Here is a 17,675-nt window from a genome sequence, read left to right on the forward strand (position 1 = left end):
GTGGCAGGAATAGCTGAGAGTTTCCATCTTGATCCTCAAACACAAGGCAGGGAGAGGGAATACCAGGAATGGCTGGAGTCTCCTGAAACTTCAGAGCCCACTCGTGACCCAGATCCTCCCATGAGGAGGACTCGTGCTGTAGCAGAATCAAGATGAGGACTGAGGCGAAAGTGTTGCCATGATAATCTACATACAGAAGCAGAGCAGCGTCATTGTGATGGGTGGGACTGATGGGTTGCCAGAGCCACCTTCTGTGAGTGGAAGCACCTGAAGTAGTTGTTGCTGTTCTTTTGTTTGCTCTGGTTGACACTCAGGTATGCTGAGTGCTTAACACCAGAGGCATTTCTTATGCCACAGCTCATGCCTGTGATCCTTGTGCTTGAGATGTGGAGGAGGAAGATCAGAAATTCAAAGTCGTTCTTGGTTGCATAGAAGTCAAGTGTAGCCTGGCTATGTTAGACCCTCATCTAAAAAAGATGAGCCAACTAGACAAAACCCACTATAATCATTTTTTACATTAAAAGTTTAAGCATGATTATTTTAGAGATTTTCATAGTCTGTGAATGTATATTACACTAAAAGGAGGCATTTCATTTCTGTGGTGAGGAGATTGGTGTTAGTGTAGCCCACACATTCATAGCATACCCTGAACATGTTTAGTTTCACATGTATACACTCAGAGTATGTATGTGTGCACCCATGTTTATATCAGAGAATACATTAATGACTTTCAGTGGTATTTAAGAAGTTTTATATATAATCTGTTTTACAGATGAGTTTAAAAACTGCTAAAAGAAATTAAAAATACATAACTGGGGCTGGAGACGTGGCTCAGCAGTTAAGAGCACTGGCTGCTCTTCCTGAGGTTCCAATGTGGCACCCATGTGGCAGCTCACAACTATCTGTAGCTTCTGCTACAGGGTATCTGACACCCCCTTTTGGCTTTTGTGGGAAAAAACATACTTTTTTCCTCTTAAGGTTTGTGTTTGTTTTGCAGGTATTAAAAACCACAACTTCACCAGTTCCTGTACCAATTAGCTACTTCCTGCATTTTTAGACCTAAAAAGAAATGCTTTTTAAGACCTCATGACTTGAGGTTTTATTTTTTATTAGGATTTTTAAAATTAATGACATCAATTCAAATTAAATTGCTTGTGAGTTTTTAATATCTAATTATAACTTGTTTCCTGTGCCTAATTTGTGTAGTGCAATATCTTTGGGATTAGGGTTAGAGATAAAATCTTGCATTCTGTAAAATCATGTTTCCATTACCTGTTTTATTCAGTTCATTTAATAGTAACAATTTGTTGTTACCTTTCTATTCCTCCTCCATCATGATAGTAGGTAACCTTCAAATGGGCTGTGTTAGGTTGCCAGCTTCCCCTGTGATTATGGGGATGGTAGTCATTGAATAGCTAATGGAGCTTGTTCAGTGACAGAAAAATACACTGTCAGGTAGGAAAGGAAGACGAAGTTTAATGACCAGATCATTCATTCTATAGAGAATAATGGAAAAATCTTTGTGATAGAAGATGTAACAAAATGTTTCCGAGTCTTTGTTGAGATAGGTAATTATAGAAAGAAAAGAAATCACATAAGTCTGATGCTGTTATTTCTTTTTATTCCTGGGTGGTTATAACTAAGGTAGAGAATGTTGCATTACTTGAGTGAACTTTGAGAAGCCAAAGAAAGGAAGAAGTTGTTCTTTCCTCTCTTGAGTAACTTGTTCAAGCTGTACAAATCCAGGGTCAAGTGCAGTCGCGGGGTAACCGCCCAGCAGTGGGAGCTGGAAGTGACTGTAGTGAGCACTGACACGTCTCCTGCTGTTCCTGGCAGATGAGCGCTCCCCTGCTGCGCAGTACGTGGACCTGCTGCTGAACCCAGAGCGGTACACTGGCTACAAGGGCTCCTCGGCATGGAGGGTGTGGAACAGCATCTACGAAGAAAACTGCTTCAAGTAATGGAGGGCGGAGAGGGAGAGAGAAGCAGATGTCTGTTTCTGTTGGGAAATGTGATGTGTAACAAGCCAAACCGTTTTACAGCTGAGCTTTGTGCTCTTTCCCAGGCCTCGATCTGTGTATCGTCCTTTAAATCCTCTGGCACCCAGCCGAGGTGAGTTTTCCATACATTTCATGCTTTTTCAAATTGAAAAAAAGTAAACCAGCAATTTTATATTTTAATTTTATTGATCAAGACAAGCATGAGTTAATAGATGTCTTCTGGTCTTAAACTAGGAGCCTGGTTGTAGGATGGATTAGAAGATGTGAGGAATCTATATGAACCTCAGATTTCCTGAGAAATTCAAACTTTGAAGGCCCAGGTCCTGCCCCACAACAGTAAATTAAGAAGAGAGAGAATGAGGGCCTTGTCCCCTGTCCCCATTTCATTTTTATTTTATTTTTGATATTTTAAGACCAGGTTTCTCTGTGTAGATTTGGAGCCTGCCCTGGAACTAGCTCTTGTAGACCAGGCTGGCCACGAACTCAGAGATCCACTTGCCTCTGCCTCCCGAGTGCTGGGATTAAAGACGTGCGCCACCACTGCCTGGCCCCTGTCCCCATTTTTAAACACTCTAGTTCAGTGGTTCTTAACCTTTAGTTCCTCATGTTGTGGTGACCCCTCCCCAACCTCTATGTTTGAGCAGAACTTAGTCCACAGCACATGCTACTGAGGTTGTAGTACCAGACAAACCTACTGTAAAAACATAGCTATTTAAGGTATATGTATGAATAGCTAATGTGCTGTTCAGATGGTGTAGCATGCTGTGGTCAGTGGGGACATCTTCATCCTCTTATCTAGGCGCAGCTAATCCCTGGGATTGACCCTGTAGCTGACCTACTATTCCAGAGTCTAGGCCAGGACTGAGTTAAAAAGTTGAAATGCCTAAGTAGATTTACACCCTCGGCCCGAGACCTGAGTAGCTGGGGGCGGCTGACGCGAGCACTGCTCTTAGACGCAGGCTCTGTCAAGGCAGCTCGCTCTGAAGCGGACTGCCGGGCGGCGGTGGCGCACGCCTTTAATCCCAGCACTCGGGAGGCAGAGGCAGGCGGATCTCTGAGTTCGAGGCCAGCCTGGTCTACAAGAGCTAGTTCCAGGACAGGCTCTAGAAACTACAGGGAAACCCTGTCTCGAAAAACTAAAAAAAAAAAAAAAAAAAAAAAAAAAAAAAAAAAAAAAAAAAAAAAAAAAAAAAAAAGTTGGGACTATGATCCAAGTGGCCATGACTTAATTTTTTTTCTCTTGCTTTTTTTAGTCATAACTTTTATGTTTTCAACTTCAATGTCTTAATTACACAAATGTTTTAAAAATTGATACTGTGGAAGCTGTATTAAGGACAAAAGGCCATCCTTCCTTCTGTTACCTGTTAAAAGGAAGGCATTTTTCTTCAGACCTTTTCTGTGGTGACTTTGTTTCAAAGTATAAAATACAATTGTTTAACAAAAGATGTCAAATCCAAAGAAATACTTACCATCTACCATAAACTAGACTAGAAACTGCTACAAAGATGAGGAGAGTAAAAAATCAACAATGCGAGTAGGGAAGGAGGAAAAGAAAAAAATGGGAGACCATTAAAGACAAGCAGAAGCAGTGAGTGTGGAAGCAGCCCCTTTGGGCCGCCAAAGGAAGCATGCAGCTCCTGCTGACAGGTGGGCTTGAAGGGCTGTCCACTGACGTGGTGGTAGAGGGCTCTGCCTGCTCAGCATTTCTTCCCCTGTATTCCAGAAGCAGTGCCAGGTCTGGGCTTCTTTTTCTTTTTTCTTTTTCCTTTTCTTTATTTCTTTTTCTTTTCTCTTTCTCTCCCTCCCTCCCTCCCTCCCTCCCTCCCTCCCTCCCTCTCCCTCTCTCTCTCGTTTTTCGAGACAGGGTTTCTTATAGCTTTGGGGCCTGGAATTAGCTCTTGTAGACCAGGCTAGCCTCGAACTCACAGAGATCCACCTGCCTCTGCCTCCCAGGTGCTGGGATTAAAGGCGTGCGCCACCACCGCCTGGCAGCTCTAGGCTTCTATAACTATTTTTCCAAAAGAACCCTTTTCTAAAAAATAAACTGTTCTACCAGAATCTGTCAGGCAAAGGCACAAAGGTGAGCAACATGGAGCCAGCTCAGCTTTTGGGCCTTTCCCACTGCAGGAGAGTGTCGTTGGCCCTGTCTGAGCAAAAGAGTAATGTCTAGAGAAGTCCCAAGCATGGAAACTGTCCTGTCCACAGAGGTGGGGGGTGGAGCTGAAGGATGTTTGTGTATTTGATAAGCACTGAGCCTAGCTGCCTCTGCCCGAAGGCTTCAGTTGCTTCCTGATCTTTTAATAGTGCCGGAGATGAGAACCAGGTCTTCGCGTACACTCACATTTTATCACAGCTGCGTCCCCAGCTCCCCAGAGTCTCACTGAGCCACCACCCCAGCCTAGAACTCACCTTAGAGCCAAGCCTTGTCCTCAGTGGTGCGGCCCTGCCTCAGCCTCCCAAGTGTCTGGGATTGTGTGGTGTCAGCAGTTTCTTCCTGTCTCCCTCCTCCCTCCTCCTGTTTGTTTTATAGAGTGTGGGAATCTTGCCCTCTTTGGCCTGCAGACAAGGCTCATATTTGCAGGATGCCTGCAATAGTGATCAGAGTTCATGGTCCGGTGAAAAGTTTAGCAGGGAGGATAAGCTGTGTTTTAACATTAGTGGGACTGGGATCTGGGCAGGGTAATGCACTTTGTAATGTCCTTTCTCTTTTCTCCTCTAGGGGAAGACGACGGTGAGTTGAAACTAGTGTTTACTTCAACCATGGAGGGAACCTTTTTACTATGAAGTTTGGTGTTTCTCTTCTTTTCACCAAATGCAGGTGGCTTAGCCTATTTTTTTCCAGAAATGAATGGTGACCAAAAATGAGATTTTTTTAAATAATGAAGTTGTCTTAATGTTTTAAAAAGAAAGCCTAGAGACCGTTTTACCATTTTACTTAAATGTTAATATAGAAAGTAGGTCCATTTCCCCATTTTCTGTTAACAAAATTTTGAAGGTTGGTGGTAAAGATATTTTCTGCCAAGTTTGATGTCGTGAGTCCATCCCCAGGACCCACACAATGGTGGAAGAGAGCAGTCCCTTTAGCTGTCCAGGGATTTCCACACAGCTGCAGGTACTCAGGACCCGGCCTCCCACCCACATACACCATGGATAATTTATTTAATCTACGTGAAGGTTCTGAGGGACTGTAGCAAAGTTATTTTTACCAGATAATTTGTGACTTCTTTACTATTGACTTTGAAAGTTACATTCTCATTTTTCAACGTAGTGCTTAATCTCATAAATACTGTTTACTAGCATTTGGCTGTGAAACAGCCAGAAAATTATTTCAGCTGCTGTCTTCTTACCTGTGTTCAGTAGCATTGTGCAGACTTGGGAGGATGTATAAAATGCACACCTTCCCTCTGTGAGCCAAGGATGCACAGAGGAAAGCAAATGCAATGCACAACCAACTAAACCACATATGGAAACTCAGACAGATCCCAGCAGGTGTGACTCAGTAAGTACACCGACACAGCAACATACGGAAACTCAGACCCCAGCAGGTATGACTCAGCAGGTGTGACAGCAACATACGGAAACTCAGACAGACCCCAGCAGGTGTGACTCAGTAAGTACACACCGACACAGCAACATACGGAAACTCAGACAGACCCCAGCAGGTGTGACTCAGTAAATACACACACAACTCAGTAACATATGGAAACTCAGACACAGCCCCTCCCCAGCAGGTGTGACTCGGTAAGGGTGCAACAAAGCACCTTGAGTATGGTGGGACATGAGAAAAGCTTCCTGGAAGAAGTGGCCTTTGAGGTGAATGCTGAAGTACAGGAGCAGGTGTAGATCAGTAGAACTGGCTAGTGCAGGCTTGTCGGACGAATGGTGTGAACCTGAGAGCTGAGCAGTAAGTGTGCCCTGTGACTGGTCTGCAGTGGGAAAGACTGAAGTCGTCTGAAGGGATGGGTTAAGAGGCCTCGTCGTATCCTCATTCTCCCACCCAAATGGGAGCTAGCAGTGGGCGTAGAGGAAGTGGGATGGTAACAGCCCTTAGCAAGAGGAGGAGGAGGAGGTACTGCAAAGGCTATCGTCTGTTTTGTGGTGGAATGGGGAGCACTCAGGAGGCAGAGGAGCTCCTGGGGTTTATCCCTGAGACTGGGTAGCACCTCTGGGCAAGGTTTTCTGTCATTCTCTCAGGAAGTATAGCAGCACTTCCCTTTCTTTCCCTTCCTAACTCAGAAGAGCATTATTGAGCCAGAAGCTATCTTCTGTCTTTTAATGACAAAATTTTGTACATTTATCAGAAGTGTTTTGAAGCATGTGTCATAGGGAATAGCTAAACAAGATTAGTGCTCTCTCTCTCTCTCTCTCCCTCCCTCCCCCTCCCTCCCCACATATATATATATATATATGTGTGTGTGTATGTGTGTATATATATACATACATACATACATACATACATACATACATTTTTGTGGCAAAAACCACTTGAAATCTCTCCGCAGTTTTAAGAACACAACAACACATTGTTGCTAACTCTAGTCAGCATGCTGTATAGCAGACCTCTGGTTTAGACAACTCACTGCTGCTGTGGAACCCAAGTTCTGTGCTCCTTACCACCTTCCTCTGGGTCCCAGGAGATGACTTAGGTCCTATACAGTTGGATAACAGTCACTCTAAGCAAGAATTACATTGAAAGTTATCCTTGGAAGTTTACTCTTAGATTTTTGAGGAAACACACCTAGCTTTATTGGCTCAGAAAAAAATAATTATAATTTAATTTTTGTATTTATTTGCTTTTATAATACTATGCTTGTTACCTCAGACAGATTTAAGTTCATTAAGTGTTTGCTCCCATGCATTTGAATTTAAACTTCCAGTAAGTAAGATATATTTTAGTACTTACACTAAAATTAAATATTTTAATAACTAAGATATCTGTAAGGACACTATCCAGAGTTATTTAAATTATATATGGGTTTTTCCTAGAAATGTATTCCCGTTTTACTATTACCTAGAGATAGTCCTTAAGTGACCTAAATTTGTTTTTTATACACAAATGTTTAAAATATTTTAACCAAATTCTTTTTTTTTTTTTTAAGGAGAATCATTCTATACCTGGCTAGAAGGTAAAATTTATTTGTGGCTCATTGTTTAAACAACTGATACTCAACAGTATTTGAAAAAAACTAACGTTGTTTAGTTTATTATATTTTGTGATAAAATTATGTGAAAATCTTGAGGCAGCCAAAAATCAGTACCAGATGACTATGCAGGCTAGACAGGTTATTGGGTTTTCCTTGGTGTTGACGTATGTAAGCAGCAAACAAGTGTGCTTTTAAAGCAGGGGGATTTCTCTTAGGAAGGAAGCACTTGTGATGTGTAAAACAAGGCAAGGAGAATTAAATGTTGTAGAAGATGGTACGTATATACCCATGTTCATGCAGTCCACATTTGCCTAATGAACATTTAAAGCAATATAGTTTACAGCACATTTTTCATTCTTCATCTTTTCCATATTACCAATATAAAATACTATGAATTAAAAGCTAGATACTCTTGGAGTTTAACAGCCTTGGTTAGTAACTGGGATTATGATGCTTTTGAAATTACACTATACTGTTTTATATTGGTGGAGGATGAATTAGCAAGCTGAGTGGTAGAGGGAAATCATTGTTTTATAGCCATAGCTTCCAACAAAGTGTTAAACTCTAAGTAGTTAATTTTGTGAGTTGTTAGCTGGCTGTGTTTCTTATGAACATTATTTCTGTTTGTTCTTAGTCACTTATATGTATATATTGGTCATTTTAAAGTGATTATGTGTGACTACTATTATGAGTTGTGTTGGAAAATGATGCAAAACTTAAGTTTACCCTAAAGATGAATAATGTGGAAAGTAAGATCAGGGCATCCAACATTTGACACTGTGACATGATACTGGGGTCTACAAGCATGTTAGACTGCATTTATAGATATTCTTGGATGAGTTAACACATGAATTATAAGTTGAACACTCCTGATTGAGACTCAGAGAGAGAGAGAGAGACTTGAATGTTGATAATGGAGGAGGAAAATGGAATCTGACAGTGTTTGACCTTAGGCCCTGTGCATCAACCATTCCACCCCACTGTGCTGCTTGGAAACACTGAATTGAGTGTGTGGTTCCTAAGAGCTCGTCTAGGTACAGGCAACTGGCTCGGTCTCTTCTGAGATTGTTTCCTCAGTTTCTTGAAAACAGCCAAGAGATACTCTAATTCAGGGCAGTTGTGACAGTAGAAAATCTAACACTCTTGTGAGAAACATGTTTACACATATTCAGTGTCCCCTGAACCCATCATTGAAAATTAATTTGAGTGCTCTTAAATATAGACGTGATCTCCCTAAATTTGCTGTTCGAACTTGCTATGCATCATTAGAATTAGAAGTTGGGAGAATTGCCTTTGTAGGATGGCTTTTTGTGTTACTTCAGAGCAAGAGGTAGAAGCTTTTGCCTGCTCTTCGTGGGCACAGAAAGGCATCTCTGCCCAGTGTCGCATGTCCTTTTGGTGCAGTCATTTGGTACATCTTCGATGTCAGTGTTTTGCTGCGGTCACCCGGGTCACAGAAGCATGTCTCTGCTCCACCTTCCTCGCTGTTCTTGCCCTGTTCCAGCCCACAGGCTCCGTGAACTCTGCAAATAATTCCTGTTTTCCAGTCCCTGGCTTTTAGTGAATTTTCATGAACTTGCTGTCACGTCTCTAGACATTGGCCATTTTGTAAAATAGAAGCATTGCCCATACAGGTAGGTTAGAAGGAATAGAAATTAAATCACAAATTTGACCATTTGCTTCTTGATAATGTATTTTTGAAAATTTTTCTTAAAGTTAGTACTTAATATTTTAATAAATTTTCATTTTACTTGTAGCACTGTTACAAACATTTAACATTGTCCACATACTTTCTGCAGAAAGCTACAAAATAAATTTTAATCTGTTTTAGTTTCTATAACATTTTGAATTAGAGAATGAGATCTCAAATGAATTGTTTTTGTTTTTGTTTTGAGGGTGTTTGCTTCAGAGCCACCTGTGGTAAGACAGTAAACTAATGATCTGAGAGGCCTTGATAAGGTGCAGCGGTCAGCCACGTAGATGCTCTATATTAAGAAAATCCTCCTGACACATAAATGAGACTGTACCCTAATGTCCATATTTTTCCCAATAGGAAAGGTGTTTAAAAGAAAACAAACAAAACCTATTGGGTGGTAGAGAAAAGCTGCATCTAACAGATTCTTAAAGTTTTCTATTCAGAGGACATAAGAGATGGTTCTGTGGTTAAGAGTACTTTAGTACTTTTTTTTTTTTTTTTCAAGAAGACCTGAGTTTGGTTCCTAGCACCCACATGACAGCTCACAATCATCTGTAACTCCAGTTCCTGGGGATACAATGCCCTCTTCTGACTTCGCAGGCACCACACATGCACATGGTACACATACATACATGCAAATATTCATTCGTGCGCATAAAACAAATTTCACTTTTTATTCTACAATTTCATTTTTTCTTAAAATTTTTATAAAGAATATTCGTCAAATTTTTCCTTTTTATCGTGGCATAATGAATACAGTGTAAATGACCATGTTAGCCTTGGGGCTTTATTTACTTTACTTTAGTCCTGAGAGTTGACTCAGGGTCACGTGCATGCTATGCGTGTGCTTGTCTACAGAGCCTCTCCCTTCAGCCCATCTTAGCCATTCCTAGGATTACGTATTGTTTGGTGGCACTAAGTGCACTTACAGTGTATGTTACTATGAGAGAAGATCTTAAAGGGTAGCAAGGGTAGGTAGGATCATGGGATTATGTTAGTATTTGCCATAAATTTTGACCAGAAACCTTTGTGGGTTAAGGAAGCTATATGAAGTGGCTTTACTCATGTCCTTGGATTCCATATGGTGGTGGGGCTTGTCTTGTATTGTAAATACTCGATTATTATAAATACTGTGTGTATGTGAGAAGATTCTTGGGAGTCTTTTTCTAGGTTTTATCCCCTTGTAGTAGACTGAAAAATCATTAGATAGAATTAGAGCACAGGGCAAAAGGCCCTTCATTCTACAACACAAAGTAGATTCAGAGAAAGCACAGAGGAAGGTGCAGGAAGGCAAAGCAATGGCTTCATTGTTAAAGTTGTGTCTAGAACATTCTTAGTATAAACTACAGCCTGTGCGACTGCTTTCTGGGTAGCCTAGGAACTTCGCATTTGCATCCAGTAGTGACTGGGCCTCCTTCAAGAGGCAGGTCTTTGTGGATAGTGTAGGAACTTCAGGCCGTCTTCAGGGTCAGGCTTTTCTGTCTTGTTCTGTGTTAAGTTTTCATTATATTCAGTAGTTAAGTCCTTTCTGAAACAAGAATCTTACTGTTTTCTAGTGAAAATCCCCATCTGATTGTATATTATCTCTTGATTTGTTTTTAATGTCTGTTAGTTACTTTTATGTCAAGAGATCAATATTGTTGACAGAGATTTCTGTCCTGCCCAGTCCCATAGCCATTCAGTCCCAAATAAACACACAAAAGTCTACATTAATTATAAACTGGCTAGCCTATTAGCCCAGGCTTCTTTTTAACTCTTACATCTTAAATTAACCCATAATTCTCATCTGTGTTAGCCATGTGGCTTGGTACCTTTTATCAGTGAGGCTTTCTCATCTTGCTTCTTCTGCATCTGGGTGACGACTTCAGATTCAGCCTTTCCTCTTCCCAGAGTTCTCCTGTTCTGGTCACCCCACCTATACTTTCTGCCTGGCTACTGGCGAATCAGCATTTTATTAAACAAGTACAAGTGACAAATCTTTACAAGGTACAAGACCATTGTCCCACAGCACAACATGGCTGACAGAAACTTTTTACATACAGAAGGATTAATGTTGCTCAGAGTTTCATAGGTTCACTCAATGGCTACTTGGCCCTGAGCGTGTGAAAAGAACATCCTGATGGAATGTGTGGCAGAGAGCAGCTGTGCTGCAGGCTGGAGGCAGAGAGCGACGGGAAGCAGACAGGAATAACATTGCCCCTCAGGCCCTGCTCCCACCGCTGTATTTCTTCCAGCTAGGCCCCACCAAAACAAAACTAAGAATCCCAAACCTAAGCCTGCAGGGATACTGCATATGCCAGCCATAACAGTGCTCTTAATATTAACCTAAAGCCCAGATACTGTTTTGATTAAATACTCTGTATCTAATGGGCATGTTTTTTTTTTTTGTTTTGTTTTTCTGACTAGGTTTGTGTCTTGAGAAGAGAGTATTCTATAAGCTTATATCAGGACTACATGCTAGCATCAATTTACATCTGTGTGCAAATTATCTTCTGGAAGGTAATCAGATTTCATAAATGAAGACTGTTTTACTTTTAAGATACTGTAAAAAGTGTTGGAAAGTAAAACACATATTCTGCAGAGCAAAACAAAAAAAACAGCTTTTATACTAAAAGACAATATATTTCTCTTTATTTTCAGAAACCTGGGGTAAACCTAGTTGGGGACCTAACATCAAAGAATTCAAACGCCGCTTTGATCCTGTGGAAACAAAGGGGGAGGGTCCAAGAAGGCTGAAGAATCTGTACTTTTTATACTTGATTGAGCTTCGTGCTTTGTCAAAGGTGGCCCCTTATTTTGAGCGCTCAATTGTTGATCTTTACACTGGCAACTTGGAAGAAGATGCTGACACCAAGACTCTTCTCCTTAGCATATTTCAGGACACAAAGTAAGACTTAAATGTCAGTTTTGGAATCCTCCAGACATTAGCAAAGAGATGCAGAGCCGAGAAACACAGGAGCAATATCACCACAGTAGTTTTAGTGATGCTGAGTAAAAAGCCTCCCTGAAGCTTGGCTGCAGAAGGGTTTACACTTGCAAGTAGGCCATGTATATTTTAATAAAGAACCGAAGGCTTTATGTAGCATCAAAATGCTCAACTGATTTGGTATTCTTTCAGTTACCGCTTAAACTTGCAGAGTCATAGTAAGTACATAAGCATTACAGTGAGCATATAAAGTGCTATTAGCTTCCTTCTCGAAAATAACTCTTTAAATCATCTGTAGTCTGTAAAACAATTCTCTCTGTGTTACAAAAGGCACGAAGGAAAAGGTAGATGGTGAAGGACTAAACTGCACATTAACGTATACAAGAATACGAGTGTTGGCATATTTGGAGATTGCTTTTCACTTGTTAATAATTTTACTAATTTCCTTAAGATACTGCAGTCTTAGCTGGGCATTGGTAGCACACGCCTTTAATCCTAGCACTTGGGAGGCAACGACAGGCAGATCTTTGTGAGTTCGAGGCCAGCTTGGTCCACAGAGCAAGTTCCAAGACAAGGCTCCAATGTTACAGAGAAACCCTGTCTCGAAAAAACAAACCCAAAAAAGAGAGAAAGAATAGCTTGCTGTAGTCTTACTAGTGTATGTGTGAACTGTTACCCTCCTACATTATAAATAGCAGATTTTAAATATTTGTAAGGTTATAAGATTTTAGCAGAGCGCTAGGACAAGCCGTGGACTTCTCATTAGTGACTCACTAATAGTCCTGTCGTTTCATTAGGTCCTTCCCCATGCACTTTGATGAGAAATCCATGTTTGCAGGTGACAAGAAGGGGGCCAAGTCATTAAAGGTAACCGGGGTATTGTGGGAGCCACTTGTTGTATTTTCATCTTCATCCAGACTTTCCTAGTTGTCCCACACTTTGATGTTAGTCTGATTAGATTTTCCTATGGCGAACACTGTTGAGGACCTATGTCACAGTGTAGCACTGAGTGGTTTACAACTGGATCTGTTCTGTGGCCAACAGTCTGAGTTACGTTTTATACTCGTTCCTTTTTCTGTTGCTGTGAGGAAATACCCCGACAAAGTAGATTTTAGAAGCCATTCAGTGTAAGCCACAACTCAGTTCTTACAAGTAAAGGCCTCTCTCACACTGTTAACCTTCCAGCCCTTTGTTAGGTGCCTTCTCCGTAAAACGTGTTAAATGTGCACCAGGGATATTGGCTCCTATTAATGTCTGTTGTGTGACATACTATGTTGTGTATACAGAGTCAGAGCTTTTACTGTTGAAAAACAACTTAATTGCTTGTAAACTTCAAAACTTTATTCTATATGTAATTCAGCCAAATGTAGCTTAATTTTAAAAGTCTAATTCTGGTATTTTCTGCACACCAGGAGGAATTCCGGTTACATTTCAAGAACATCTCCCGTATCATGGACTGTGTGGGATGTGATAAATGCAGATTGTGGGGGAAATTACAGGTGTGTGTGTTGTCTTTCCTTTTCAGACTCTTCATATCTTTACATTTTTCTGCTTGCTTTAGTTTTAGTTTTGTTTTTGTTTTGAGAGACAGGGTTACTCTGTATAGCCTCTGACTGTCCTGGAGCCAGCTCTGTAGAACAGGCTGGCCTTGAACTCACAAAGATCCACCTAGCTCCGCCTCCCAAGTGCTGGGCTTAAAGGAATTCATGGTCACTGCCCAGGCTGCTTATTTTTTATCAAGATTTATTTGTTCAGTGAATTAGTGTTTGGAAACAAGGAGATCCAAGCATGGCTTTTTTGTATTGTTACTGAAAGATAACACTACTAAACTGGTTCATGAGCAAGCAAGCACATTTTTGTATTCCATGTCTTAGTACCATCTTAGACTCATATTTAAAGTTGGTTATATAAGCCCTAAACATCAAATTTTGGACATGGTTTGTTTCGGTGATTAAAGGCTGCATAGCACAAAATGCTAAAGTTCTGTGGGGTGGGCCTTAATCTTCAGTGTACAGAGGATTATTTGATTTTTACCTTATTTTCTTCCAAAGATGATAAGTACAGAAAGTCAAAAGGCAAAATTAATTTTTGTGTGGGTATTTTTCTTTTTTTTTAAAGACAGGTCTTGCTTTGTACTCAAGGCATTATTAAATTTGTGATCTTTCTGCACCAGCTGGTGAGATAGGATTATTTTAAAGGAAGCTGTGCTGAAATCAAGATTTTCTTCACACAGTGGCTCCCTACCTGGAGCTGGCGGAAATATACGAACAGCCACAGCTACATTGTCGAAAGCACTTTTTGCACAGATGGGTCAGAACTTATTAAACCAGGCTGCATCTCAACCACCGCATATCAAAAAAAGTTTAGAGGAATTGCTCGATATGACAGTTTTAAATGAATTATGAGTTTTTGATGAAATAGTTACGATGAACAGACAATTTACATGATGACAAATGAAATTTTTTAAGCTATATTTTGTATTTTGAGTGCCTGCATTTCATGTCCAGTAAATTAAGTCATTGGCTATGTTTATTTGCAGCCTATCTGTGAGTACAGATCTGACCTTCTAGCCATCACATGAAAACCTGAAATAATTAATATAAACTAGTAGTCATGAAATCAATCCATGGCACCTGGGATGAACTAAATTTTCAATGTTTTTGAGACAAATCCTGCTCATTTGCACTATTCTATAGAAACTGCAATATGTTGCCCCATTTGTACAATTAGATTTGTAATTAAAAATATATTTTTTATTATGTAAAAAAAAAGATTTTCTTTTCCTCTAGTGCTGAGAACTATCTTATTGTTGCAATACTCTTGGAACTTTGAATTGCTAAGGTTCTAATTGCAGCAACTGTGTTTAAGGGGTCTGGGATACAGAGCTGAGGTAGAGCAGGTTTGATCCCCTAACACTACAAAAAAAAAAAAAAAAGTAATGCTTTCAAGATTCCAAGTCAGTACTGTGGTTCTGATGATAAAAACAGGTACTTTAGTCATCTGGAACAGAAACATATTCAACAAGCGTCAGGTTGCTCAAGTTTTCCTGAGCATTGTTGTGTTTATGTGCATGTGACCTGTGAGGGAATAGACACTGTTCCATGCATAATCCAGCACTGTGTCGTAAAGCTCAACTCATAGGATTTTAAAAAGAAATTATTTTTCTTGTATATATTTAGGGCTGGCTGTGTGTGTGTGTGTGTGTGTGTGTGTGTGCGCGCGCGCGCGCGCGTGCGCGCGCACACATGTGCTCTCACATGCCCAGAGAGGCCAGTAGGTGTCAGATTCCCTGGAGCTGGGATTACAGGTGCTTATGAGCCACTGGATAGAGCAACAAGCATTCCTAGCTGCTGGGCCATGTCTCCGGCTCCCTCATAGGGTGTTCAGTGTCCTTACTGAGCAGTTCTTCATAGTAGCTACTGTGTGACTTTAATTGTAAGTTTATGAATATTCTCTTTAGACTCAGGGTTTAGGAACTGCCTTGAAGATACTATTCTCTGAAAAAGAAATCCAGAAACTTCCGGAGAACAGTCCATCTAAAGGCTTCCAGCTCACTCGGCAGGAAATAGTTGCTCTTTTAAATGCTTTTGGAAGGTAAGAATTACACCTACAGCGGAGACCTGACTCCCTCAAGGCTTCACTATACTGCACAGATTGTCTTTTTCCCCAAAGGTTTGCTTTGGTTTGGTTTGCTAACAGAAGACTAAAATGCTGGGTGTGATACCACTCATAACCCCAGCTTGAGGAGCTGAGGAAGGCAGATCATGAGTTCAAGGCCAGCCTAGCCTAAGTAGTAAAGAGCATGTCTCAAAACAAAACAAAAAACCCAACTTAAATTGTTTAGTGTGACCTTCAGGCTCACAGTCAGTTCTCTGTCAGTCCCAGGAAGAACTGATAGTCTCCAGTACCAGTGCCTTTCAGTTTAACTTCTCAGTTTCATGGGGGAAAGGGTCTCCTAGTATTCTTTATTTTAGTTGGCTACTTATAGTATGGAGGAGCGGCGGGCTGTGTCCCACTGGCTAGCTTATACTCGAAATAATTACACAGAAACTGTATTCATTTAAACACTGCCTGGCCCATTATTTCTAGCCTCTTATTGGCTAACTCTCACGTCTTGCTTTAACCCATATCTGATAATCTGTGTTCACCACAAGGTCGTAGTTTACCTGGAAAGATTCAGCATGTCTGATCTAGCGGCTGGCTCCATGGTGTCTCTGTCTCTGCCTTCTTCCTCCCAGAATTCTGTTCTGTCTACCATGCCCATCTAAGGGCTGCCCTATCAAAAGGCCAAGGCAGTTTTCTTTATTCAACCAATGAAAGCAACACATAGAAAGAAGGACCTCCTATACCAGCTACTGCCTGCTGTAGTATAGTAGTAGACAGGAGGAGAATGTGATCAAGAAGTAATCAAAGATATGAAGCCCTTTCCCTGCCCTGTATTGCCTAAACAGTGTGTGGGAGTCCTCTCTCACATTCCTACCCCATTTCTTCATCAGGAAAGTATATACACACACATACACTGCTTCTTATATCAGAAATGGGTATAAAATAATTGGAATTTATAGGGAGATTTATGCAGTGTTGAGGGTTATAAAGCAGAAGGAAAAGAATCAGGAAATTGTATGCAGTGTTGTAACAGTAGGGCAAAATAAGTCTCATCATGGAGAAAATTTATTTTTAAACTGGAACCAGATGACAGGGATTAATGTGTATGTTTTATGAGTGTGATTTTAAATTCAAAGGAGACCGATCACTTAAAGATAACTTAGATATGTCCCATCTTAATGCCAAGCCTTCACCTGTTTCCTCCACATATTTTTATCTAGGCAGGGTTTTGCTCTTATGCAAGCTGACCTGGAACTCTGATCTGCCTCAGCCCTGGGTGCTAGGGTGTGAGCTGCTGGGTCCAGCTCTTCTCTATGTGAAGATGTCTGTGCTAATCGAGATACAGTTCACAAGGTAGCCGCTGATGACTGGCTCTCAGAAATGTCCCTCCTAGCTTCAGCTCTTATCTAGAGCCCCTTCTCCTCTAGGGAGTGCTGGCTAGGAAACAGGTGTGGAGTCCTGGGACCCTGACCTGCCATTTGCCAGCAGGACATCTCAGCAAACCTTGGCTCCTCTTCAGAGCCAACCTGCTAGCTGGCTGGTTTTTTGTTTGTTTGGTTGGTTGGTTGGTTGGTTTTTGTTTGTTTTTTGAGACAGGGTTTCTCTGTGTATATCTGGCTGTCCTGGAACTCGTTTTGTAGACCAAGCTGGCCTCAAACTCACAGAGATTCGCCTGCCTCTGCTTCCCCGAATGCTGGGATTAAAGGCATACTGGAGTTTTGTTTGGTTAACCCTGAATTTTGTACATTAGGAAAAATGAACTTGCAGGTTTTTTATTTCTTTGCATCCCAGAACTTTATTTCTGGGTTTGGGCTGCTTATTTATTCATTGAGCCAGCAATCACTTACACAGTACCATAAAATGTAGATAGGTAATAGGAGTTGGGAGGGACCTTGTAGGACACAACAAATACTTGTGAGCCATTCATGGCAATGTTTCTGTCATTCATCTACAGTCTTTGTTATTGTTTTGTTTTCAAGACAGGGTTTCTTTGTGTAGCCCTGGCAGTCCTGTATCTCACTCTGTAGACCAGGCTCCCTCCTAACTCAGAGATCCATTGCCTCAGCCTCCTGAGTGCTGGGATTGAAGGCATGCACCACCACACCTAGCTCTTATCTGTAGTCTTGATGTGAAGATGAATTGGCTTCCTTTGCCCTTCTAAGCAAGCCCAAAGAACCAAAGCCCTGTGACTTGTCACTTTTAATGGAATTACAGCATAACTATTTAAAACGGAATTCTCATAGGTTTGCTCCATCCTTTGTTTCTCTGTGCTTTCTCTGCACTTCCTATCTCTTGTCAAAACA

The 17,675-nt window shown here is 41.0% G+C and overlaps 1 protein-coding gene and 1 long non-coding RNA gene across 2 annotated transcripts in view; one reads left to right on the forward strand and one right to left on the reverse strand.

Moving 5' to 3' along the window:
• Ero1b (endoplasmic reticulum oxidoreductase 1 beta) overlaps positions 1-17,675 on the forward strand; it is a 42,854-nt gene that overhangs the window by 21,024 nt on the left and 4,155 nt on the right. Inside the window, exons 7-15 of the mRNA XM_038333781.1 lie at positions 1,837-1,957; positions 2,066-2,112; positions 4,720-4,731; positions 7,100-7,126; positions 11,247-11,339; positions 11,481-11,727; positions 12,564-12,633; positions 13,179-13,265; positions 15,227-15,360. Of these exons, the coding sequence (XP_038189709.1) occupies positions 1,837-1,957; positions 2,066-2,112; positions 4,720-4,731; positions 7,100-7,126; positions 11,247-11,339; positions 11,481-11,727; positions 12,564-12,633; positions 13,179-13,265; positions 15,227-15,360 (838 nt within the window). The remainder of the gene's footprint in view (positions 1-1,836; positions 1,958-2,065; positions 2,113-4,719; positions 4,732-7,099; positions 7,127-11,246; positions 11,340-11,480; positions 11,728-12,563; positions 12,634-13,178; positions 13,266-15,226; positions 15,361-17,675) is intronic.
• On the reverse strand, positions 1,605-4,483 carry LOC119816815. Its single transcript, XR_005285830.1, has 2 exons — positions 4,410-4,483; positions 1,605-1,936 (listed from the first exon to the last, which is right to left on the reverse strand). It is a non-coding gene; the product is annotated as an uncharacterized LOC119816815 (long non-coding RNA).

This window comes from Arvicola amphibius, chromosome 6, assembly GCF_903992535.2.
Source record: "Arvicola amphibius chromosome 6, mArvAmp1.2, whole genome shotgun sequence".
Taxonomy (NCBI): domain Eukaryota; kingdom Metazoa; phylum Chordata; class Mammalia; order Rodentia; family Cricetidae; genus Arvicola; species Arvicola amphibius.